Below are 26,050 nucleotides of genomic sequence, written 5' to 3' on the forward strand. Positions count from 1 at the left end.
ATTTTTCACAGCATACCCATGGAGCAGCACTAACACATTCACACAGGGCTCCACATCGACATCAGCCTAAAAAAATGCTAATCGAATGGCTCTAGGAGCTTTAATGAGGTCAATCAGAAAGAACCAGTAGGAGATTTGAGAGGCCAGAATTTGAATAAGATGAGCTGAAGTTGGCTAAACGTAGATCTGTAGCCCAGGTGTAAAAACACACAAACTTCAAAAACACAGCAAAAAGATACATGTATGAGATAGTGATAATCTAACCACTCTAATGGAATTAAACAGATTTTTTTCAAATCTTAAAAGCTCAACTATTCAGAAAGGTGCTGAGGTAAATTGGGGCATTTAAGGTGCTTAACACCAAGGTTTTTAATTGCATGCTGTCCAAAAGTGAGTGCATGGTCATATAGCTCATGCAGTGCTACAATCAAACAGATTACCTCCATCTGCCTCAGTGTTATAGGAAATAGATTTCCAGCTGTTTGTGGATCAAACTGACAGCAGTTTGATGCAAGCTTCAATTTATGACCTATGCTGTAGGTGAAAGATAGGTGCATAGGTGTGGTGCTTGAGTGTACTCACTGCAAGGTACTGTGGGCCTAGAGAGTTGAGACCAGTTAAGTTTCCCCACATGGAGACAGCATTGAGTTGCTGCATCTGCTGTTGCAGCTGCTGTGCCATGCGCTTCTGTTCCTTATCCTTCTGTGTGTCTGCAAACTTCACCACGATTGGAGATGAACAGCCCTGATTGAGAAAACATTTTAGGTGACCACCTTAAAGGACTGTGCAATCATACTACTTCAGAGAGATAAAGGGAAAAACACGGTCAAAAAGCCAAAGACAGGACACAAGAAAAAATGTTACACAAACTATTCAAACATGGGCACAAGTCAAACTCAAGTACCTCCATGGTCTGTGACTGGTGCATGGATTTTATGGCAGACTGAGCCATCTGTCTGGCTGTGAATGTGACGAAGGCACAACCTAGAGAAAGAGAGGGGAAGGTAATGAATGAATACATACAGGAGACAGTTTTGTATTAATTACTAATTAATGGAATTCTCTCAGATTTACAATAATTTTGAGAATTTTGGCCTGAAACATGTTGTAATGGAAGGTAGTTTTACTGGGTACAAACTTTTTTTTATTTTATATTTTATTGTTGTCAACATTACATAGAAAAACTCAAGACTCATGTGGTTCTGGATAGTGAATAAAATGGCCACATTTGCACTGTAGACATCACAGCCCCTTTTTCTATCACCACCATTATAAAGAAAGCCAAGCCAGTAAATTTCTCTAGAAGTAACCATTTCACAGCCAACCAATCTGAAGGTGTTCATTTGCATCTCAGTGATTAAGTTAAGAAAGTCAGGGAAATTTATAAAAATTCCTTTATAAGGCTGTTACACACATCAAACATGACCAATCACTGACTTGAAAATGTGAAATACTCAGACAAGTAATGCAATTTTAATGCAAGCATTTAAAGCATTTTAAACAATTTAAAATTCACTTCATACTTCAGCTCAACAGAATTGAGGAGTCACTTGTTTTTATTTATTTATTTCAATAACAGCCATGCAATGGTGTTGACGTTTACAGGCGGAGTCAGGCGGAATGTCTTACCGCGGCTTAGTCCATCAGGCCCTCTGAGAATGCGGCACTCCTCAATCTGACCGTATGGCGAGAACATGAGCCGAATGTCATTCTCGTTGCACTTCTTTGAGATCATCCCAATAAACAGCTTTCTGTCTTCTACCGCTGAGACAAATGGGGGGCAGGAACGACAAATTAATATTAATTTTTATTAATTTATTCAACTGAAGTAGCAGACTGAAGACGAACAAAATGCTGGTCTTCCAGACAACTGGTTTCTAGGGCAACTCAACAGATTTAAGCCAGCATCTGTCATGCTTTTAAACTGCGATCTAAACTAATACTGGCCAAGTCGAATCTTTTTCATATTTGCTCAAAACGTAGCTTATTGTATTGAAGTTTTAATTTGAGCTTCAGGATACTGTAAGCTACTACAATGATCACATCATACTATTGTCAACAACTTTATATTGTAATTATATATATAATTTATAACTGTAACTGGAACAACTCAGCATTATCCATTTTTGATATGCTCAATTTCATTTGGAGTGATAAAGTAGTGCATTTCACACATTTAAGTACAACGCTCACAATCTGATGTAGGTTTACAAGTCAGTTTACAACCACAATGTTTTGACCTAAATTAAATGCCAAATCAATACAGTGCCCTGTTTCAATCCCAATTTCTCAATTGTATACAGAAATCCATTATACACTTACAGTTGTTCTTCTCACTGTCTGCTGGCTTCATCTGAATGGGATGATGCATCTGCCACACAAGACAAATTGAGAGTAAAAGTGAATGTCTGTGCTCATTTCCCGATTCATTTGCAACATGCTTACAGTCTACTCACCCCTGGAAGAATTTTCATGTTGTGAAGGGCGTTTTGTGCTTCTAATGCTGATTTACGTGTATAATATGTGATAAAACAACAACCTGAAAACAGGCAGAGAACTTAAGTAAGAAAACAAACAAAAACCAACACCATTTAGCACAAGCTCACCAACAAGAGCTGATATCACATCACTGACACCACAGAAATGAACAATCTGGGACTAATCAAACCTTTTCAGAACAGTTATAAAAGGTACAAAGTAAAATATGTAAACTCTTTATCACCATCACGCCTTAGAGCGTACTCGCACTATGCCCAGTTGCCTTGTACCATCATCTCTGTGATTTCTGTGTTGAAGAAAACCACTCTCACACAGCACAATGTAGTTTTACGACTGTGCTTACTCTGGATTATCTGGAGGTGTTTCGCTCAATATAAGTATCTTTTATGCAATGCAGCAGTTTTGATTAATTTTGCTGCATGTATAAGAGCATTTTCATGGAGGCAACTGATACTGAGCAGTTTTACTTGCTGACTATAACTCATGTTCTTCAATAAAGTAAGAACAAGAACCATTATTAACCTAAATATTTTTTAACTGAAAAATGGGACAACGGTATCATTGACGTCACATTCAGGCTCTGTGCTCGGGCATGGTTAGCGATCACAATAGATGCCTAATGTACGAGTCCTATTGAACCGTGCCCAATTTCATCAAGTACGTATGGAGCAATCAAAACAAGTCAAACGAAGGTATGGTACATACCACCTAGTGGGAGTACACCCTTAACTACCAGTCTCTGACCTTTGCTTTGTGGGGGGTTTTGACTCCTGTCTCGGAGGACGTTGATTTCGTAGACGGCACCATAGGGTTCAAACAGCTCCCGCAACTGCTCCTCTGACCAGGACCGTGGGATCTGACCTACAAACATCTTTATGGCATCGATGTCTGGCTGGTCCGGGTGGTCCATTGTCCCATTCATCTTCTTGGTTCTAAAAAGAAAGAGAAAAAAAAAAAAAGAAATCGAATTCAGATCACCTCTGTCCCATGAGGAACACTTAAGCAAAGTCTGTCAACTGGTTATAGACATTGGCGTAAAGGTAGTGGCCATATTACCACAGACATTTGTATTATTTGACAACAAACATATGAGTTGCATTCAGTGGGCAGTTCAACTGAAATTTAGACCAGGCTTTTATCATTATCATGTCTGTTTCAGCTGGAAAAAGGGCCTACTTAAAATATGCTTTCTGTGCAACACAGCCTGGTGATGAGACAAGTCGAGCCACATGCAATCATGTATTAAATGGGGAAAGAAGGGGGGGGGGGGGGGGGGATTGTTCATTTAAAAACAAACCTTTTAGATAAATTATTGTTTTCATATGCCTGCATGATAAATTTTAAATTTGCCACACAAATGCTAAAAAAAAAAAAAAAAAAAAAAATTAATAATAATAATAATAATAATAATAATAATAATAATAATAATAATAATAATATATATATATATATATATATATATATATATATATATATATATATATATATATATATATATATATATATATATATATCACACTGCATGTAAAAGGTCCAAATCTGATTTTTTTTTTCTTGACATCGTGTTAACAAACAAACAAAACAAACCACACACAGGGAAACCAACAACTTCATTTTCAATTTGCATTCATTTTCCAGCAGGTAAACAAAAGATCTTTCTTTCCCTGCGTAAAAACCTTTCACAATTAAAATAGGCACAGAAATTCGGCATTTTTGCTCTTTTCTGTCAACGTTCATAACGTTTGCTGTTTATACTTTAAGCTTAAAGTAGCAGTTTTCATGGTTCATTTTGAGGTTGTGTGAAAGGATTCTATTAATCCCAATGAAAGGTAGACGACAACTGTTTGCTGGATGAGTACGCAGGAGGGCTCTGGGTCCTTCTGCACATGTGGGTCAGTTCAGGAGCATGACTTAGAATTTTGCTAGACACAGGTCACTTTACCAAAAATAATGTGGGGAAAAAAAAAAAAAAAAAAAAAAAAAAAAAAAAAGGGTACTGTATCGGCAGCGTGAAAATAACCAAAATCCATTCAAAATGCATTTCCAAATATAAAACAATGAACACTGAAAACATTTGCACTGAAGGAAAAAAAAAAAAAAAACGCTTACAACAATGTATGCTCGAGTCAATTCTAAAATACTTTGGTATCATTCTTTGAAAAAAGTTCTGATGCTGGCTTAAGCAACTAGTTGGGCTGTTGCAGCTGACATTTAAGTTTTAAACATAGAAAACGTAAAAAGGCCAACTTACTGCATGAATTAGGCTTGACTGTTAAGAGATTAAATCTATGACAGGCAAGAAAATAAGGCATCTGATAAACTCAGAACATGTCCAGTTAGTTGGAAGGGCTATTAACACATGATTATTGGAGCTGTCACAATGCAGGTGGTGATCACTCAGATTCATGATTTTCTGAAACCTTGAGTATACAGATGAGTAAAAAAAAAAAAAAAAAAAAAAAAAAAAAAAAAAAAAAAAAAAAAAAAAAGGCGTTTTGGCATCTCCAGTTCAACCTGAAATTGTTTGCTGCAATACTTAAAAAAAAAAAAAAAAAAAAAAAAAAAAAAGGACACGTATATCTCATTTATCAGCAGACACCAAGACGTTCTGCAGTTAAAACAATATAGAGTGAGTTTTTCTACAGGTCATACGAAACCGCATGAAATGGAAGGTGTGATGTCAAAGCCTAGCTTGGGTAAGAGTGAGGTAATATTTCTAGGCAACACAATGCAGAGCTCACTGAAAACTCTACTGAATAAACTTTTTATAAACAGTTTAACAGATATTTTTAAAACTTAGTCCTTTCAACTACCAGCATCACTTGACTGATCACATGATTTTTTATTGTTGTGATCTCCCTGAACCGAAAGTTAATATGCTTCGTCTGGTACAACCCAGCAGAACATGTTATAAAGATAGAGAGACTCCAGTTAATGGGATTCTAATAGACAAGCTTGAAGCTCCCAATCTGTCTTCAGCATCAACTGAGCCATGACGTGACAAACTGCTTTAAGATGGTGTAGCACTCACAGGCTTTGCAGAGTCTAGCTGACAGATAATAGCCAGATTAATGGAGTTTATTGATCGGTCAGAGAAATGAGGACTAAATCTTTCCCTTTGTCGATTCTCTGGCAGAACCAACTTGTTCAATCAAGGCAGATTACACATTCAGACAGAAGGCAGTGAGGATGGCACTGTATTTAGAATCAGTAGGATGCGCTGCAGAACAGCAACTGTTTTCAGCCGTTCTGAAATGTGCTCAAACGAATTTTTACTTCATGGAAAAAGACCTGTTAAATTACGTGTTGCCAAATTCGAAAGATTCCAAAATACTGACATGGCAGTATAAAATTATAAGGGTCAGAAGTCACATATGTAACAAAATAGCTCAAATAGCTTTAGAACATTTAGAAAGTTTTGTATAATCACTGACATGCACACTATATAAAATGATATTATCCAGATTTTAGCCTTACTGATGACTATCATTTGCTGACCGTGACAACAGCCGTTTTTCCTCATTACAGCCTAATGGTAAAACAACCACAATGAGCCTTTCCTTGTCAGCATGGACTTATGAGACTGATTACACTTACCTTTTTTATGCTGCTAAATCAGGACAAAAAAAAATAAATCCCAAAGAAAATTACACATGGCACTGGCTAGCAGGCTAACTGCTCCACTCACCATAGAACATCTGATTCAACTAAGCATCTTAATTCCAGTCAATTAACATTGCTCTTTAAGGCTAGATTTTTTTTCCCCTCTAAACTTGCATCTGTCAAGCTTCAGTTAGGTGGAGGTGAACCTCTCCCGTGGTCAGTGGAGCTGCAGGCATGCTAGCTAAGATATATGGTACCGCCAGATAACTAACGTGAGGCTTATATTCCTGTTTATTTCTTATATGCATGTGTTGTCTTATTCAAAATGGTAGTTTGCCGTGGTGGACAGTAACTAAGGAAATGTAATTCGTTACTGTATTCAAGTAGTTTTATTGTGTATTTGTACTTTACTGAATTATTTCCATTTTGGGCAACTTTTTACTTTCACTCCACTACATCTCAAAGTCAAATACCTTACTTTTTACTCCACTACATTATGCGAAATCTGTCACTCCTTTTGACTTGTGTGTATAAAAACTTAACATGTCAAAACGAAAGAAGTGCAATGCAAGAACACCAATCAGGGCACAGTGCACACTTTGTTGTGAGCTTGTTGGACATACATGGTTCAACATCAGTGCAGCAGCAACACTAAAATTGTGGGAGTGTCGATTCAACATAAATGATGGAACTAACCTGACCTTGTTTAAATAGACCACAATACAGAAATATGTACACATATGCAGTTGTGACTGATGCATCTTTTTTCTGACTTTATACAAACACTATTTTATAGTAAATTTGTTTATAAACATAAACTAGCAAAAACAGAGACCTACAGATCAATATAGTGGAAACATTTGTGAACCTGTTTAAAACAAGTTTTTATTAACCTTAAATTTATTTTTATTTAAAAAAAACTGAAACTGTCTGTGCAAAAAGTGATTTCAGGGCCACTCAGTTCTAACTAATGGACATTGCTTGCCTTCAGTGCTTTGTGCTTATGATAGTTTTAATAGACAGTGTCAGACTAATTAAAAGACATTCTATTAAAAGATTGATTTACCAAGAGCGACACTGGAGTATTTTCACCTAAAATGAGTTGAAAAAGCAATAGTCTTGTTACACAAATGGTAAAAGGACAGTAGAGCCATAATTAATCTATTAGTCCTTTTACTTTCAATACTCAAGTACATTTGAAGGCAAATATTTTTGTACTTTCCCAAGTGGTGGTCTAAATGGAAGACTTCTACTTTTAATGGAGTAATATTTTACCCGTATCTCTACTTTAACTCAAGTACATGAATTGTGTGCTTTGTCCATCACTGGTAGTTTGTGACAAACATTCTCAGAATTTGTAGCAGTTAACATGCAAAAAATTGGATGTTAACAAATAGCAGCATTTAGAAATAATGTTAACAAAAAAAAAGCAGGCAAAACCACAGACATCATTTATCTGTGGCAGTCTTAAGGGTTAGGTTTTATGGACAGTTTTTGGACTTGAAAGAACACCAGATGAGGCAACAAAAATGCCATAAATGTACAGCCAAACACACGCAACATTATGCCATCTCACCCAGATGGTTCTGCGGCTTTGACCATGGTTAGCTAACCCTGGCAAGGAAACCGCACTAAGCATAGTTTGCAAGTGTTCTGTGCTGAAGCACGTAAATATGAATATGCCACTGAAACAGTTATTCTCTGGGCTCAAAACCGTTAAGCCCTGCGGTGAAAAAGGGGCTCGAAACACCAATTCATCTGAGCTGGAACAAACGGAGTCAAATGTATACATCTGAAAACATAGATAAGTCTGTCCACAACACAAAACATGACAACCACAACACACTTCTGTATAGAAGTCTTTTAAAATGTTCTTCCCTCCCCAGTCAAATTAAATGAGTACTAAAATTCTAAAAAAAAAAACAACAACTAAATACTAAAAAAGTAAATTTCTCAAGCAAAAAACACAGAATATATATTAAGTGGAATAATGCAGTGAGAGGACAAACCACACAAATTCAACAGAAATCAGATAAGGCAACAGTTACAATGCTATTCCCCATCTCCATGTTATACAGATTATTGTGAAAAATGCAAGACCAGCACAAACTTTAAGCAGAACACTAGAAAAACATCACTGAAGAACACCCCAGATTAGATGTAGTCCTCATTTAGCAGTCCTATTCAGGACCCAAAGTGCCCCCAAGTCATTTGTAAGGCCTGGCTTAAAATGAAAAACTTTAGCAACAAAATTTACATTTGCAGCATCAGCACATGAGGTCAGTTCTCAGGGAAGGTACATTTATTGAAAGAAATATGGCCCACTCAGTACTAGCTTTTCACATTCCCCTTTGAGTATTCTGAAACATATTTTTATAGCCATCAGTGAATTTCTTAGGTTTGACAGTCTCTGACCAGATTTTTACCATTCTAGGCTTTATGGCGCAAACTCCTGAAATACTATTACCCTGAGGGATGAAATACAGTTAGCATCACATCGCATCACACAGTGTGAGGGTGTGCCATTTCAGTCTATATTTGATAGAGAAATTAATCAAACACACACCCCCCCCCATAGCCGTTCCTGCTTTCTGTTGATATCGGCCCAATATTGATAACCACCTAAACATATGCCATCTCTACTGAACAGACCTCATGGTAACACTGCAGCAATTAACATAATGAAATCAACAGCCCTACTACTGTTTACCTATAGAAACAAGCCTTTCTAGTTCTATAGAGTTAAATTTGACCTAACCGTCAGAGGTTGAGCACATATATTTAGCAGTAGTGTACTGTACATAAACAAATAAAGGCACATATCACTTCAAGTTCACTACTTGCTCCAAACAATGGCTGTGTGATTTATTTGTGGAGCTCCAAATCCAAATTACATAGCTGCTGCTGAACTTGTAAAACTTTTCCAAATTTTCCTGTGCCATGAGACACACTGTCATTTTTATCTCTGCTCTGCTGTGAGCAAAAAAGCACCAGTCGGCATAGCAACCATACTCCTGTTCTTAAACTGCCAAATTTATATTAAAAAAAAAAAAAAAAGCGGGAGGGCTGACCCCTTGAGAAAGTAGTACACTAAGCTTTTTGAACTGGCTTTCAGAGACATTCATTTAAAGCCCTCATTCAAGCACTCTTGCTTGAGCTGACAAAGTTAAAAGGAAACACTGGTTGAAACTGAGGTGAAACTGGCTAGGACTGAAAAGGAGATCAGCTGTTCCCAACAGGAATTCAGACAACCAATATCTAACCAGAAGTAATCAGGCTGCCCATAGCATATGTGACATACAAATCTAGCTTTTAGCCTGAGTACAGACTGAAGATGGCTGTACTCACACTGGACTTGAGTTCAGATTGCAGTGGTCCACCATCATCTCTGGAAGAAAGTCCAGCTTAAAGGAAGCCATTTTTCTCAAACACAAATCCACTTTGTCTTCAACAGTGCCCCGACCAGGTGTGACAGGCACGCCTCAAATGAATGCACGAAGCCTCAACAGAACAACAAATCCACGAAGTGTAGAGTTCTTGACACGTACAAATGACAGCAATGCCACATCAAGTGCCTGCTATGTGAAATGTCTCTTAAGATTCAGTATTTGTGAAAAGCAACATCGGTGTGGCTGAGTGGAAGAACAAAATGTTGACCTCATCAAGGCTGATCAGTAGGATCAGAAGCAGGGGGAAAAAAACCCAGAGAAACAAACTCCAAAATCCAGTACCTGGAGACACAACAAACTCAAATCAACATGGGGCAAAAAGACACAGCACTTGCTTCAGCACTGTACTGGGTGACAAACTCAAGCCTCGACCAGTAACTGGGCAGGGACTGATAATCAGGCCGGGGTTTGATGGGCCACTAAAAGCTACTCCCCTGCTTCCACAAAGGAAAGTGCTGATGGATGGGGACTTTTTTGTGAGCATTTCTCTTACCCAAGCAGAACGGAGTGCAGCGTCAGGTAAACAGAGTGTCAGATTGATGCTGATAAGCGCCAGTGAACGGCAGGAATGAATGGAAACCAGTAACACGCTGGTAATCCCTGTGCTGATGCACCCTCAGGACACAATCAGGTTCCGGCACTGCGCCACCACCAACGCACTGTTCAGAAATGGGGGGGGTAGTGAGTTGGCTATGGACAGGAGGGGGGGGGGATTGGCCATTTGGGGTCATATGACTAAGGCAGAGTAAACCGTTAGACCATGGTTAGTGGTGAGGGAAACTACAGGACACAGTTGAATCTACAGGACACAACAGTTGCTCAAAAACAACAGATCCAAGTAAACAATAGGGGAAGAATGGCTCATGATTTAAATATACAAGTTGTAGAATCCTCTTGATCTATCATCATCAAGCATTACATCATTCCTACTTTTAACACATTCTATCCATTACATAGTATACTAAATGCTCTTCTTGAAAATGAGATGCAAGACTGTCTCAGGACTACAAAATCTAATTTGTAAAGCAATCCTGCTACCACAAGAAGAACCCAGCCAGAACTCCAACCTTTCTAAGCAAACAACTTAATGAATTTCTGTTGACACTAAAGTGGAACATAATATTCAGCCCTCTATTTAAAATTCGGGCAAGGCCAACCTGTCCTTTCACTAGGTCAGATTTAGCTGATGTTTAAATAGGACATTTGGAGTCACCTAAACATCAGAGTCTTTGCTGTAATGCCTATGGTCTACATAAAACGCGAAAGGTTAGCTTCGGCAAACAACCTGAGAGCATCACTGACCACTATGAAATCCGCTGGTATAAGTCATTATGCCATGTAATGTCAGAGGTAGAAAAAAGGAGTTTCCTTTACAGATTTTGTGAAAGTGCTTGGGGGGTAAACAAAAAACAAACAAACAAACAAACAAACATTTTACCCTTCAGGGGCAAAAGAAATAGAGAATGAGAGTTCTTACCCCCCCAGGCTGGGTACCTCCACAGCAGTGTGGGGAAGCTCGCACTGAGGCTGCCCATGCTGCGTGGTGGTCAGGTAAAGAGCTTCAGCGTCGATGCTATCCATCCAGTGTCTTTGATAAATGCTACAGAAACACACCAAACAGTACAGGACACACAATCAGACTCACACACACACACACACACACACACACAAGAAAATACAAACAGTGGACAGGGAATAACAAAGAGAAAAAAAAAAAAAAGACTAGATCTGACATAACATGCAAAGAGTTCGGTAAAAATCATGCACACTGGACAAGACAAACATGCAACAGGACAAGATTAAAAGCACTTGCTCGGGTCCAGAGCTTATTCTATATTCATCACAAGGTGACATAAGGGGGGAAAAAATGCCATAGTCTTCCTGGAAGCATGTCACCCTAACCAAGAACAATCAATACGGAAATAATGATATTCCACCATTTACAACACACAGATCAGGGCTAATTTGATGTACTTATGCTTTTCCTAAGCACATGATGCAATCCATGTTGTATCTTCATGCTCTCTGCACAGGAAATGATGGATGAAGTGTCTCAAAATAATCCCAATGCTTCAGGAACTAGAAAAGTACTTCCTATACAATGCAGTTGCAAAGTGCCTATTTTTTTATATTTAAGGCACTCTAAGTAAACTCTACTTCCACATTAAAAAAAAAAAAAAAAAAAAAACTACTGAAACTTTTAAACTTCGTTTTGAAAATCCAATACATTTTCATGTAAATATTTTACTATTGTAAAAAATAAATACATAAAGAAAAACAAAAAGGTACACGGAACAGGTGCGAAATTTCATTTTATGGCTACACTGAAAAAAGGTTAAGAGAGCCTTTTATTATCTGGAAGACTGAATTCATTCAATATAGATTTCTCGTGTTTAGGTCTGTGTAGCACTACTTCAGCCTCAATGAGTGCTTATACATAAACTCAATCATTATCAGATTACTCAAATGGTCACGTAAACACCATACTCTGATCTAGGAATCTGCAACAGAGCTTGATTTTAGTTCAGTAATCAGACTTCTTATTGGAGTGTCACATGCACTTTCTATCGGATTTGCGCATGCGTGAGAACAGACATTGGATGCTGCAAGATTGCAGCAAAACATTTTTGGAGTGTAAATTATTAAAATTTCCTGTGTCTTCTAGATGATGCATTGTCATTTTCAGGTAAAGTGAAGCAATGTTTGCCAAAAAAAAAAAAAAAAAAAAAAGAAAAAAAAGAAATGGCCGTGGCATGAAGATTTACATTATGTTTACGTCATGTCTTCTTCTGTAAGTGTAAAACAGAAATCTGACTACAGCCTGGCTCACGTAAACACAGAGTTTCCCCATTATCTGATTACTTAAGTGCATGTAAACGCGTTGATCGGATTACCGACAAAATCTCATTTTCTGCAGTTTTCATATTATTAAGTGCTTGTAAATGCACTCAATGACATTTGCTCAATAACATATGCACCTCTAGGAGAAATCACAAAGCTCTTAAAGAAGAGGGGGGAAAAAAAATTATATTTATATTTATATTTATATATATATATATATATATATATATATATATATATATATATATATATATATATATATATATATATATATATATATAAATAAAAATGACCTAATGTTTTAAAGGCAGCTGCATGACGCATGTCATCTGATTCATGGTTTGACTATGTAAGGTTGCACAAGCCTGGTCAGGGTGTAGAGAGAAAGATAAGAATGAGCATATGGTCAGAAGAGTTCTACTAAAAACAAAAACTCTTGCCCTCTGTAATGCAGCTGCCAGACATAGAACAAAGAGAAAATCTAAGCTTACACTGAAGAATCTCATCATTACATGCATGACCTACAGCCTTAAATACAAAATGACATAATTGTCACCACTCAGAGCCTTCACCCAAAAGCTTCGCCTTGGTCTAAATCCTTATTCAACTCTGGTGAAGGAAGAAAAATTTATGCTTGCTTAAAACGCATACAACTTGAGGGTAAACATGGCAAGGAGTACTACATACTTGAGACCAATTTCAAACAGCTTGAGATTTTGATTTTTGGGGAGCACACCAGACAAGTGATGCTATTAATATCAAAGGATGGGTGTCAAGGCTTGCCCTTTCAGAAGGCCAGAGGCTATCCCAGCCAACATAACTTATGGTGCACAGTCAGAAGGTGTGAAGACCAAATACCTTAAAATCACTGTCTAGACCTGAATCTTGCATTATTTTTTCAGCAATGAAGGCTTACAAGTTGCTGTTACCAGTGCCAATTAATAATTCAGGGGTTTTTTGACTACAAAAGACATTAAATTCAAGACGCTGTCATTCTGTTAAATGTGACTAGCATGTCCTGGCTCAGTTCTAAAATGTGAACGGGAAAACATACTGCAAGTAAGTACACAACTCAACATTACACTGCTCCTTAAGCAGCTGCACAGTCTAACCCAACATCTACATGTAGCTTAAACTACTCATTTATGGTTACTACAAAATCTGATACAACAAAAAAAGACTTCATCTAATTATAGGCTATAGAGCAGGTTTCCCCATCCTGGTCTTGGAGGATAGGAAACTCATTTCAACAATTTCACAACCACTTCAACTCAGCAAGGGCTTGTTAATTAGCTGATTAGTGGGAATGGGTATATTTTGAGTAAGAAAAAAATAGGCGTACTCCAAGACCAACGCTGAGAACCACTGGGCTATACAAACATAACCTTACTAATAAACACATGTATATACTCCAAGCATCACTTGCAAAGACTATAAACCAGAGTTTCCATCAGACAAAGAACACTGAGGTACATGCTCATGGAACAAAGAAACTCCAGTACATGAGAACTGCTCTATGGTACAGAGTAACACGGACAAGCTTGTCCAGAAGAAGGGCACCAACACGCCAGTTTGTCAATATTTTGGTGTCCAATTAAATAAATATAGAAAACCACTGGAAGTCAAGAAACCTACATGCCATCTATTCGGAACATGGCTATTGTAACAAATGATAAAATATTAGAAGCTAGCCTGGTTGGAAAATTATATATATAATAAAATTAACATCTGAGGAAAAAAGGAGACTGTAGGATAAAGCTCTGCAACATGTGCTACTTTATAAATGAATTATAAATGAATAACAATATTGTTCTCAATAATTCTACAGATGATAATCCTTTATCTAAGTATTCTTCCAAACGTATGCCCCAAAGTAGAGACAGAGAAACATCTTGTAGCTTGTGATGAGCTGAAGCAGAGTGGCATACTACCTAAAACAAATCCAGCATACAAATGATACATTAGGACCACAGATGCACATCATTCTGCACCATCATGCATGTACTGAGGAACATCCAAACATGCATAATATTCCTATTTAATGTATTATTTTTAAACCCTGATGGTCCAACCATGGGTGGGGAGACTGCTTAAAATAACAAACCCTAAATGGAATAAAGTTATAAAATAAAAAAAAATAAAAAAATAAAAAAAAAGACATGCTAATGAACTTTTTAGGGAAAACGCTGAACATTGTTCTACAAAAAAGATTCTGTCTGACCTAGATATTTAGTTTTATGTAACACCTGAACTTCACATGCAAAACAAAGCTTTTTTTTTTTACTTCATTCACTGCAGTTAAAACAGTACAAGTCAGCAAAAGAGCAAAGACTTCACAAAGCTTAGTGTCCTGAAAATTCTTGGAATCAAAAAGTTACATAAAGTGCACTTTAAATAAATCTTTACAGCAAATATATAAATGTAATTTCATAGGATTACGAGTACATTATCAATACTTGTGTTCCTCTAAAGTCAGTGTAAACAGTTTACATTATCAGTATAAACGGCATCAATTTAATGCTGTTTGCACTTCATCGCCAATGTTTCTAAACAGTCATGTGATAAAGCCTCTGTTTACAGAGCACTTGTAATGAAGCGATATGAAACCTAACCAGACCAGAAGATTTAGTCTCTATTTCACCCTCTGCACAAACATACACAACTCAGCTACAACAAAAAGGACAAAGTTGGAGTCGCCAGTGAAAACAGGACAACAGCCTTTAACTGGCAACAAGCACTTACAACAGAAATCTCACTGAGTTTCTTTTGAGACCCTCTGCTCACTCTGGAGGGAAAAATGATACAGCTTCTGGTGGAACACACTGCTGTGTGTGTATTTCTGGAGCCTCGTGCTTCTCAAAAAAGTAGAGCAGCGAGTGATTGATGGCATCTTTAAAAGAGCCTGCACTCTGACACACATCCCTGCTCCAAGTTCACACATCATCCTTACAGTGTTAAGTCAGAGACCACCCTGCATTTATTTTATTTATTGTATAAAAAAAAAAGTCATTAAGTACAAGTTCACTTTTCAACACTAGGAAAAAAACACCAGAGAGATTTAAAAGCTGATTTAAAAAGTTTAAAAAGACAGATTTATTCTTCCACACCTCCAAGGTTGGTTGCACATTAGGCTTGGGCAGTATCTATTTTTTCATACCTTAACACCTTCCTGACATTTTACCGGGGTACACTCTATATGACGTTCTGCTATCTTGCATTAGCGTTATTTCAAAACTACATTTTTTAAAAAGTAGTTCACTTTACAAGGTTACAAAATATTAGAATACCGTGCATGATTTTCAAGCCATAATTCAATGAATGAACCACCTACAATATAATTGAAAAATGTTTAACAGTGCTGCTAGAGTGGAGCTGGTTAGCGTTAGCTTCACTCTGACAGTTATGATATTTATGATGGCCATATGGTCCTTGTATAAACAACTTTGGCGCAGCTCAAAGTTCGTTTTTTTCCCCCCACAATGCTGAACTTGCCTGCCTATTCACATTTTCCCATTCCACCTTAAATGGTGCAGCAGTTATCATCTGGTGCTTCAGGCTTCAGCGACCTGCTGCGCCATTTAAGGTGGAACGAGAAATTTCAAAGAAGCAGATTCCTGCTTCGTTTGTTTTCCATTTCTCACACCTGTTTGCACACACCACAGAAAAATTCTATTTGTCTTTGTGTGCGCCTCCAGAGAATGTAGGTTCTGATGCTGATTTCCCCCCCTTTTCTGTTAGCGTCACTTGTCGATCAGCTCCCACACCACCAATCACTGAGCCCTCTAAAATATAAATGGTTGGAAGGCATTTATTAATCCAATTTTACCCATTTGCTCAGACATGGAATAGATTTTTGACATGTCATTTTGAAATGCTGTCACCATTTTTACATACCGTGGTATACCTCATTACCGCCATACCACCTAAGCCTATTACGCATTCTGCATCTCACAATCCAAGTAATCTCAAACACAATGGTATTGAGGTCAGCCTATTGTTTTGGGAACGCCAGCGGCTTCTTTGTTTGATATGCATTTTTTTTGTCCATTTCCTTTTTTCAATAAAAGCTTGACAGCTATACATACATTCACACCCACAGTGTTGCCTTCTCACAGTGGATGAACGAACAACCACCTGAGGGTTGTTTCCAGATCTGATGCAATAGTTCGATCTCTTTAAGTACTGTTTATCCGGTGGTGATAGTTTTGGTGGTCTTGCATAGTTGAATTTGTTAATAATTTTTTTGATCTTCAGTTTAAGAAAGTCATGTTTATTCACTTGCTTTCCTTTGAAATTCCATTATGTACGTGTATCATTATATATCTAATACATTTAGAAGTATCCCATGAAAAGTTAACCTATTCTTAATGGCTGTTTTGACTGAAAATTAAACAAAGGTGGTCTCTGAAATTTGCACAGTACTATATATGCTCCCACACCTTCCTCGCTAATTTACACAAAGAACAAACTACATTCTCCCTTTTGCAAACCACACACACACACACACAATTACACATCTACAGAAACATCAAATCACTCTTCCAGACACCTGAAGTGCCCAATATTAACACACAGACACATACAAACTCAATCAGCACAGCCAGCCCGCAGTGCCAGATAATGGAGGTGTTGCCATGCAGGACTAAAATCCACCCACGGAGAACAGTCTAGTAGACTGGCAGCTACACATAAGTGGTGCGTGTGGGTGTGCATGTATGTGTGTGCTTGTGTGTAGGGGGTAGCATGTAACCAAGGAAACCGCTAGTCTTTTAATTTAGAGGACTAGCAGCTTTTTAAAAATCCTGATCAGTTACATGCAGTTTTGTTTCATGCTCTGCCACAGCACACAGGGTAAACCTACAAGCAGCTCACAGAACAAATGCAAGATGCAAAACAAGAGCATGTGTCAATATGCAGGTCACATAACTAGTAATGACCTGATATTGTCTGTTCATATCCTACAGTAAGCTCATAGGCCAAAAAGGGAATAACAAGAATGAAAGTTTAACACTGAGCACAATGCCCTCCTTTCTAACCCGGACAAATTCTGCTCAGATAATTTTTATTTGGATCAAGAATGCAGAGCAGTGGACATTGCATCTAGATCTTCAGACTGCACAAGGACTACACCAGATTTCTTATTTCTAGCATGAGAAGCACTGAGAAACCCTTGCTAGAGAGTGTTGTGTTATGTATTGTGTGTTCTATGTTTTTAAATGAATATATGAACATGAACATAAGTAAAACTAATTTGGGCCAAAAGCTCTTCCCTCAAAAACTGACTTCAATAAAAAAAATATATTTTTTGTTTAGTAGCTTAATTATACACATGTACCTTAACCTATACTGTGATGGTCATGATGCAAAGTTAAAAAAAAAAAACAAAAAAACATTCTAGACCAAGAGTAATTACTTACCCTTTAAGTGGCCTTTCCCGTATGAAATGTCACTTCTGTCCTGAAACAAGAACACAAGCTCAGTTTAACAGAGGCAGCTTATCACTACACACCTGTGGTTATACCCTGTCATTCCCTGTACTTTTTGACCTTCACTTTACTGCAACTGAAAATAAGGGGTCAGCTATGGTGAACCCTGCCAAACCTGACATGCACCAAGATGTAGCAGAGATAATGATTCAAGCTTTGGCAGATTGATTTCATCGATACCAAGTGCCATTAGTCTGTGATTAATCATTAACAGACAAGAATAAAATTCAAGCATGTGACCCAACAAAATATCAGTTAGAAAACAGAATTTCTCTGACCTTAAAGCTGAGCTACACACACATATACATACATATACATACATATACACACACATATATATATATATATATATATATACACACCCTCCTCAGTGGACGTTAAGCTAATGCTAGCTAATGTTACTTTGACAAACTAACATCAAGAATAGAAATCTATCATTTTAATTCTAGCTAAGGCAGCTTGAGTTGTTAGTCTAGCTATAGCTGTGCAATCTGTCTTCTCAATCATGTCCTTAACAACATGCTTAATATTTTTATATGTTTTATACTTGACCTTAACCATAAACAAGAGGCTCACTTTACAGTCAGGTTTGACAAGTTACTTTATCATAGCTTCAATTAATCATTAAAAAAGTCCAGCCAATAGTCTGTCAAAAATAAAATATTTCAAGTCACACACACAATGCATCACCCAACAAATCAAAAATACAAGGATTATTACTCCTTTTGCACCATGCTCTTTCAAATAAACAAGAAAAGTGTGCTATATAGGTGGCAAATACATTATTGGCCAATAAATGGGGGAAAAAGGCTTTATTATTGGTCTGATATTAAAATTTTGGCCAGTAATTATAACTGATAACTTGGCGTCCTATTTTGTAGCTCCTGTTTACACTAAAGCATGTGCAGTCATACATGGTGGGAAGTTCTTCTAGACCCTAGAAGTCTCTACTGGCTGACTGGAGTTTCCCTGTAAGGGCTGCCAATGGCCTGTAATGTAACTTACTAAGGTGAACCCTAATAGAAAAAAAAAAAAAAAAAAAAAGTCACCTACTATATTTAGTTAGCCAGACAGTTTATTTTTAATCAACATATTTCAGTTTTTGCCCAAAAATTTCATCCTGGTGCACTTCTACATAAACACCCACTATATTCATCTAAATCAATCAAAACAATACCCTGGAGAGTATATGGAAAATGGTCATAGAGTTTTTTGTTTGAATGGGACAAAAAAAGTTTGAGATTACTGCATATTTTAATAGGGTTTAAGCAGTGTTGTGCTTCGTCATTTGCTGTGCTGAATGCAATGCTTTTCTCTGTAGATGCTCATGTGTGATAACCACACTATCATGACAGGTGAGTTGATTTACACATCTCACAGAAAATTATGCTAAAGTGAACTGCCTTCATATTTTTGAATTTCTAGGTCACTGATATCTTTGTACTATAGTGTTTGCCATCTGTATTTTCCCTTTCTAATCAAGCAATGAAAATAAAGAGAACAAAACATTAGATTAATTGCCAACAATTTTTTTTTATTAGTGATGTTTAATGGTGATTAGCTGCTACAGCCCTCATGTTGGAACAGGGATTCAGTGATTTAAGTGCCTATATTCTGCTCTGCCTATCTGGTGTGCAACGTAACAAATATCTGGATTTGAATACTGACACCTTGAACAGTTAACTGACTACTTGGGTACTGGGCACTTCCCTAGTCGCCATTCCACTTAACGCAAACACCACTTAAAAACCATCTGCTTGGGTGCTGAGTTTCTCTGTGGACACTACGTTGCCATTTAAAATCTACCAAATAAGATATATAACTTTAATTTGTTTTTTCACATAGATTACTTCATAGAAACCAAACACTATGAACTAACTGGATCTAATACAACTTTGCCAGGAGCATTAAAGTGAGAGCCCCATATGGTTACTGCTCTCAACTTATGGAAGTCATATGCTGAAACTGCATTATTTTTGTTTATATGAAATTTGGCTCAAACCAGGCACGTTTATGCAATAAAACACTTGAAAGCTTTGGTGGTCAAACAATATCCAGCTATTACAGGGTACATTTCACTGCATTTTTGAGCATATTGGATGCAGGCATGTGATTTAAAAAAACAACCCTAACAGTACTCTCATAGACTCCTGTCCAGAAATACTTAAGGTCACTGCTGGTACAGTCACCACAGCAATAAGCATCTTTGATTCCAATGCCTTGTCGACTGCCGCACTGCCCAATAATGACTGAAAAACCTGCTAAAGTCAACCCTGCAAGTTTACATCCCTGGCCATATTGAGCATGATGCATAATTTAAAACAAAAGTCTTTTATCATAATGTACACTGGAAATGTAAAGACCTTTGCCTGCCTCTGAAACATATGATTTTTGGTTATGTCACGATGCACCAGCAAGTTGGAAAAAACAACTAACCAAAATCTCTCTCTCCAAAACCCCCCAACTACAAGCAAGGGAAAACACTCAAGTAGCTCAGAGACCTTCACCAATACTGTGTTTCACTAAAAATGTGTCTTAGGGGAAAAAAACGTATGATCTTAAATACACTTCTAGATGGAACTACATTTTTCAAGAGGTAACAGGTCTGCTCCCATAGATCTGAAGTCTTTATCAAGGTATAAAGACCCATGTTTAATTCAAGAAGGAGGGTAGACTGAATTTCAAGTCTTTACCTGACAAAAGAAATATTTTGGCTTTGGCTTGACATTGGTCTACAGATTCATGCACATAAGATATGCCCTAGTATTTTTAGCTGTTCTTTAGGTGCTGAACACTTTGCAAACTCACCAAAAAAAAAAATAAAATAAAAAAATAAAACTGGCAACTTTCTAGCCATAATCAGAAGTTAGCAAGATAACTTCAGACTGAAAACTGTTAATCATTTAAAGCATTTAATGTCTCCCTGCTCTGTAATGCATGTATGCTACAGCAACATCGCCCATCAGAGATTTGATAGTTCCTCTATCCCTTTTGCTTATAGTGCATCTAACACAACTGACACTCAGCATGGGCTTTAAAACATATAGTATAAAAGTCACTCAGTGCAGAAAGATTTCTTGAACCAGTTGTTAGGATTTCACTTCCATTCTTTGTATGTCAGCTGACTAGAAGCACACATGAATACCAGTAAGACATGGGGGAGAGAAAAAAAATTCCTCTAAAAACATGTGACGATGAGTTTAACAGATTTATGATACAGGTACTGAAATATGCACAATTGAAATTCTACATTTTACTGTCCACAAACGTAGTAAACCAAGGAAACTTACACTCTAGTTAGGAAACTGGTACACAAACTTTAGTTTGAAAAATAGGGGGGGGGGGGGGGGGGGGCATTTCTTTCTTTCATGAGTCATATACCACCCTCTACATCAACATGCCTTCTTTGGTATGTATCATTTAAAAGAGGAACGAGACTACCCATCTTTAAAGCCGTAGAGCTTTAAATATTAATCTGTCAAGTCCTCTCTAAATCATAAACTCTGACAGCTACTGATAATGGACATGTTCATACTGTGCTTCTAACAGAAGAGGGCCTAATGAAAGTATTAGGTTTTTTTTTTTAATACCAGTAGAAATTATCAAATGCTAACACATGGCAATCAACATGTTCGTTCTAAGCAACTGCTGATAAAGACAGTTTTACCAATAACACTTAAACTAGTCCTACAACCATAAATACTCTATACAATGCATGTATGGATGCATATACTATGTATGTAAGGCCAATGCCTTAAAGGAGCAATTCACAGATCAAATATGTACCATCTTCCCTTACGCCAAATGCAGACGACCTGTTTGCATCTACACTTTTGCACAGGAGCTGCAAGTAGCTAGCAAGAACTGGAACTGTGTCACCCCCAAAGATTTATTTCACATTATATACCTTTATATAACATTACTTGTCCTAACGGACACTTCGATGTATAAAGAAACAATGTGTTCACTTACGCACGTGACACACTGGACCATCAAGGAAATGCCTTGATGTTCCCCACTGTGGACTCTTAAAATTCTGATATCACGAAATACAGCTAGTGTGTCTATCCTTTTACTTCTCAAGGTTCATAATCCTGAACTCTCACCATATGTCGATAAGGCCTTGCTCATTACCCAAGCGAGTAGGCCAGGGACCACCACCCCACGCTTTGCTCCAACGACAAACGGAACGCGTTAAACACTTCAGACTGTTAAAAAAAAAACCCTAATATGTTCTTTGCATTGAAACATGCAAGTAAATAAATAAGCAGTAAACACGACCGCTTATTTTTTCTGTTTCGTTTGACAGCGTGGAGCAACGCTGAAAGGGTGTGAGGCAAGTCTTTTCGGTTAGCCAGCAAGCTAGCGTCGCGAATCGACCAGATACTTACACCGAGGGGGCGGACAGAAAACCAGCAACAGCGAGTTACTGACTTTACTGAGCAGTGCAGGCTATTAAACCGACAATACGCCTTTTTTGGTCGTTTCGAGTTGTCTGAACGGAGCCGGGTCCAACTGAAACGTGCCTGAGAGGAGCGTTTGTGTGGCGGAGGGAACGTTAAAGAGCAGCGGGCCTCGCTTAGCTTATACGTTTAGCCGCTGCTCACTTTAACTTTCCTATTGATTTGCAGCGCCTGCCTGGATGAGGCTAACTGTGACCGTGCGTTTTCGAGGAACGCCAGCCAGCCGGCGTCCGCGCTGAAGCGACCACTGCCTGAAAGGTTCATATTGAGCCAGATACATTCGCGTTATCGGTTATAAGGTAGTTGTAAAGAGGCATAATATAAGCTAGGTCGTAAACTAGACTTGACGTAGCTCCGTGTAGCTAGCTAGGTTAACTAGCTAGGGTTAACCAACTGCCCCTAGAAACTACGTGCGGAATTACGAAGTTTAGTCGATTTGTCCTGCAAACCAGCAACATTGACCAGCTGACACAAACTAGGTACAGTCAGTCTGTCCCCCAGCGCGTTCTCGTCGACGGTTAGTTAGTGTTTCGCACCGTGACGCACCTTAGTTGTAGGCTGAGCACAGAGTCCACAAGTAAACAAGTTAGCGATGCTAGCTGTCGGGCTAATTAGCTAATTTGGTGGGTGAGCTAGCCAGCGCTTCTCTGGAGGCGGGCATGGAATAACGAGGAGAAATTTCAGTACACTTACCCCTGGTGTGCACTCCCTTTTCAAATGACTGGAGTGAGGGCAATAGGTATACTAAACAAGGGGATGGATTTCTATACTTGTGGGAGTTTTTTCAGCTAATTATTTTTCACTGAGAGCGTCTTCCCACGACAGCCCACTTTCTAGCAGGGACAGTGCAAAATGGCTGGCTTTCCTGCATTTACCATCCACACGTCTAAAAGGGGAATGGGGTGGAGCCATTATTAGCAGACACTTTTGAAATGTGCTCTTTTCTATGAAAACTACTCACCCACAGTCGCATATGAATTATTAATCATAGTTCATCTTACTTTTTTTAAACAAAAGACACAGTTACGTAGGATTAAATCTGAGTTATATAAGCCCCCCCCCCCCTCGCCTCGTGTGAAATGGACCTTTTGGTCACGTGGTTAATGAAATCAATAAAATTCAAAGGAGGCTTGTCGGCGGTGGCGATGGAAAGTTCGATTTAGTTTACAGAACCGATTCTTTCATTTTGTTCGGTTTATTGAATCAAACGTCTGATTCAACGATTCATTTTGTGCCAAAGCGGCGGGTGATGCTTTTGGCTTTCAAAGGACATTTCGTGAAAAACCGACTTTCCCACACTTTTTCTTTCTTTTTCCAAATAAGAGAGTTTGGTGTAATGCATGTTGGTCAAGACGGCTTGTTTTGCGCAAACAGTCCATGCACTGACAAAACTTTGTCAGTTCTGAATTTGCTGTTTTTGTGATGTTACAAAAAGTTAATTTACATATATCCAGCCCCATTCACGCTGAAGTTACTGAACTCTAAAGTTGGGTGTCATGTTATAGTTACTGACAAGCCCAAATAAGAACCTTAGCAGTTTTTCTCTATGGGAATAATGAAGCATATGTGTAGCAGTAATGGTAGTTCAGATGACCCGGTGGTGGAAAATACACTATATTTCCAGACGTATTCACTCACCCATCCAAATCATTGAATTCAGCTGTTCCAATCTCTTCCTTGGCCACAGGTGTGTAAAACCAAGAACCCGATGGACGAGTCAGAGTTTGGTGGTTGCCAGGAGAACAGTAATTGTCTGACTGCATTGTGCCAGGTGTAAAGTTTGGTGGAGGGGGGATTATGGTGTGGGGTTATTTTTCAGAAGTTGGGCTTGGCCCCTTAGTTCCAGTGAAAGGAACTTTTAATGGTCAGCAGACCAAGAGATTTGTGACAATTTCATGCTCCCAACTTTGTGGGAACAGTTTGGGGACGGCCCCTTCTGATCCAACATGACTGTGCACCAGTGCACAAAGCAATGATGAGCAAGTTTGGTGTGGAAGAACTTGACTGGCCTGCACAGAGTTCTGACCTCAACCCGATAGAACACCTTTGAGATGAATTAGAGCGGAGACTGTGAGCCAGGCCTTCTCATCCAACATCAATGTCTGACCTCACATATGCACTTCTGGAAGAATGGTCAGAAATTCCCATAAACACACTCCTAACCCTTGTGGAAAGCCTTCCCAGAAGAGTTGAAGCTGTTATAGGTGCAAAGGGTGGGTCAACATCATATTCAACCCTATGGATTAAGAATGGGATGTCACTCAAGTTCATATGCGTGTGAAACCAGACGAGCGAATACTTTTGGAAATATAGTGTATATATAGGACAAAACGTATCAGCTTTGGAACATTTTTGCTTACCACTGTTTTTCACACTGAGGGAAATCATATTTTTAAAACCTGGACTGCTTTTTGAATGAGGTACAATGCAGGATGGCCAGTCAAAATAGAAGTCGCCTGCATATGTCGCTCTTAAAGTATGATTCCACTAATTCTTCAAAACTGCTTCATAATGCAATGGTTGAAATATAAGCAAAGTCATTCAGAGTGTTTTGATATGAAATGGTAACTGTAGAGAAACTCAAAACTAACTGACAGATCACTTTACAGTGGTGGGAATAGGAACCAGGGGTCGCAATGTCTATGGCAATTTATAGGCAATTTATTTACTATCCAAAGCAACAAATTTACTTTCATTGGCCTTTTGAGTTTTATATGTAATGTTGCTAATGACAAAATAGCAGTACTTATGAAAAATAATTTTTCTTTGGGCACTACTTTGGCTTACAACGGTCTACATGTACCTCTTCACCATGAATGGATTTTTAAAAATATGTTTTAGGCCAAGGTTTATAACAAAATTAGCATAAAATAATGTCTCAGGCATCACAGTATTCGTAACCATTGCATAACCATTTCATGTAATAACTTTCTGTGATGGAGCTTTTAGAGGCAGACGTCTGGTTTCTACCACCATTGTGAGCACTTCCCACTCAATAAATGTATTTACTATGGAGCATTTCTCATCAAACCACTCTGAATGACTTTGTTAACCACCTTCACCATTTATTTATTCAGGTATGTCCAGAAATGGGAGAAGTAACAGCAGCAGACTATTCCATTCTAAGGGATGAAGAGAGGTTGGAAAAAGCTAAAAAGTGACGACAGTTCTGACGTGTAAAAAAACAAAAGCTTTATAACTGTCCTAACTACCTCAGATGGACTGAAAAGTACAGGAAAAATGGTCGATATGAGCATCTTAAACTGCAAATATCACAGTCGTTTTGTTTTTTTCATCCCTGTAACTACTGGCATGTCTGATTCAGTGTGAGCTCAAACGATCAACAGTAGTGATCAAAAGTAGCTCGCAGCTGAAGACATATAAAAATGGGGCTTAATCAGATGTTGAGATGGACATAGACAACAGAAATGAAGTTGGCTGTAGCTTATTCAGACTGTGTTTTATTTTGTGCGAAGATAAAAATAACGTTGGATTCATTCACGCTGATTGATTCGCTCGACTCACCTGACAGAGTCGTTCTTATGAGCGATTCGTTCGTAAACCGCCAGTCCTGCGTTTGAGAAAACGCTTCGGATAGAGTTAAACGGGACTGTGCTATCGCGGGTGGTCGCCACAGGACAGTGAGCCTCCAGTGCTGGAGCTGACAGTAGACTACATGGCAAACCCCTCTGTGATACTGACGATGGAG

At 38.2% G+C, this 26,050-nt stretch overlaps 1 protein-coding gene across 7 annotated transcripts in view; it reads right to left on the reverse strand.

The window, feature by feature from the left end:
• Positions 1-23,188, reverse strand: part of celf1 (cugbp, Elav-like family member 1) — a 36,612-nt gene extending 13,424 nt beyond the window's left edge. For 4 of the 7 annotated variants that reach the window (XM_017706192.2, XM_017706190.2, XM_017706191.2 and 1 more), the window contains exons 1-9: positions 23,035-23,188; positions 17,810-17,849; positions 11,029-11,151; positions 3,244-3,431; positions 2,457-2,539; positions 2,323-2,371; positions 1,630-1,764; positions 905-984; positions 583-744 (exon numbers count right to left, since the gene is read on the reverse strand). In XM_017706192.2, the coding sequence (XP_017561681.1) occupies positions 583-744; positions 905-984; positions 1,630-1,764; positions 2,323-2,371; positions 2,457-2,539; positions 3,244-3,431; positions 11,029-11,132 (801 nt within the window). In that variant the 5' untranslated portion in view covers positions 11,133-11,151; positions 17,810-17,849; positions 23,035-23,188. The remainder of the gene's footprint in view (positions 1-582; positions 745-904; positions 985-1,629; positions 1,765-2,322; positions 2,372-2,456; positions 2,540-3,243; positions 3,432-11,028; positions 11,152-17,809; positions 17,850-23,034) is intronic. The other 3 variants (XM_037534693.1, XM_037534694.1, XM_017706193.2) reach the window with 3 other exon arrangements.
• Positions 23,189-26,050: the final 2,862 nt, after the last annotated feature.

The sequence above is a fragment of the Pygocentrus nattereri genome, chromosome 25 (assembly GCF_015220715.1).
Source record: "Pygocentrus nattereri isolate fPygNat1 chromosome 25, fPygNat1.pri, whole genome shotgun sequence".
NCBI classification, from domain to species: Eukaryota; Metazoa; Chordata; class Actinopteri; order Characiformes; family Serrasalmidae; genus Pygocentrus; species Pygocentrus nattereri.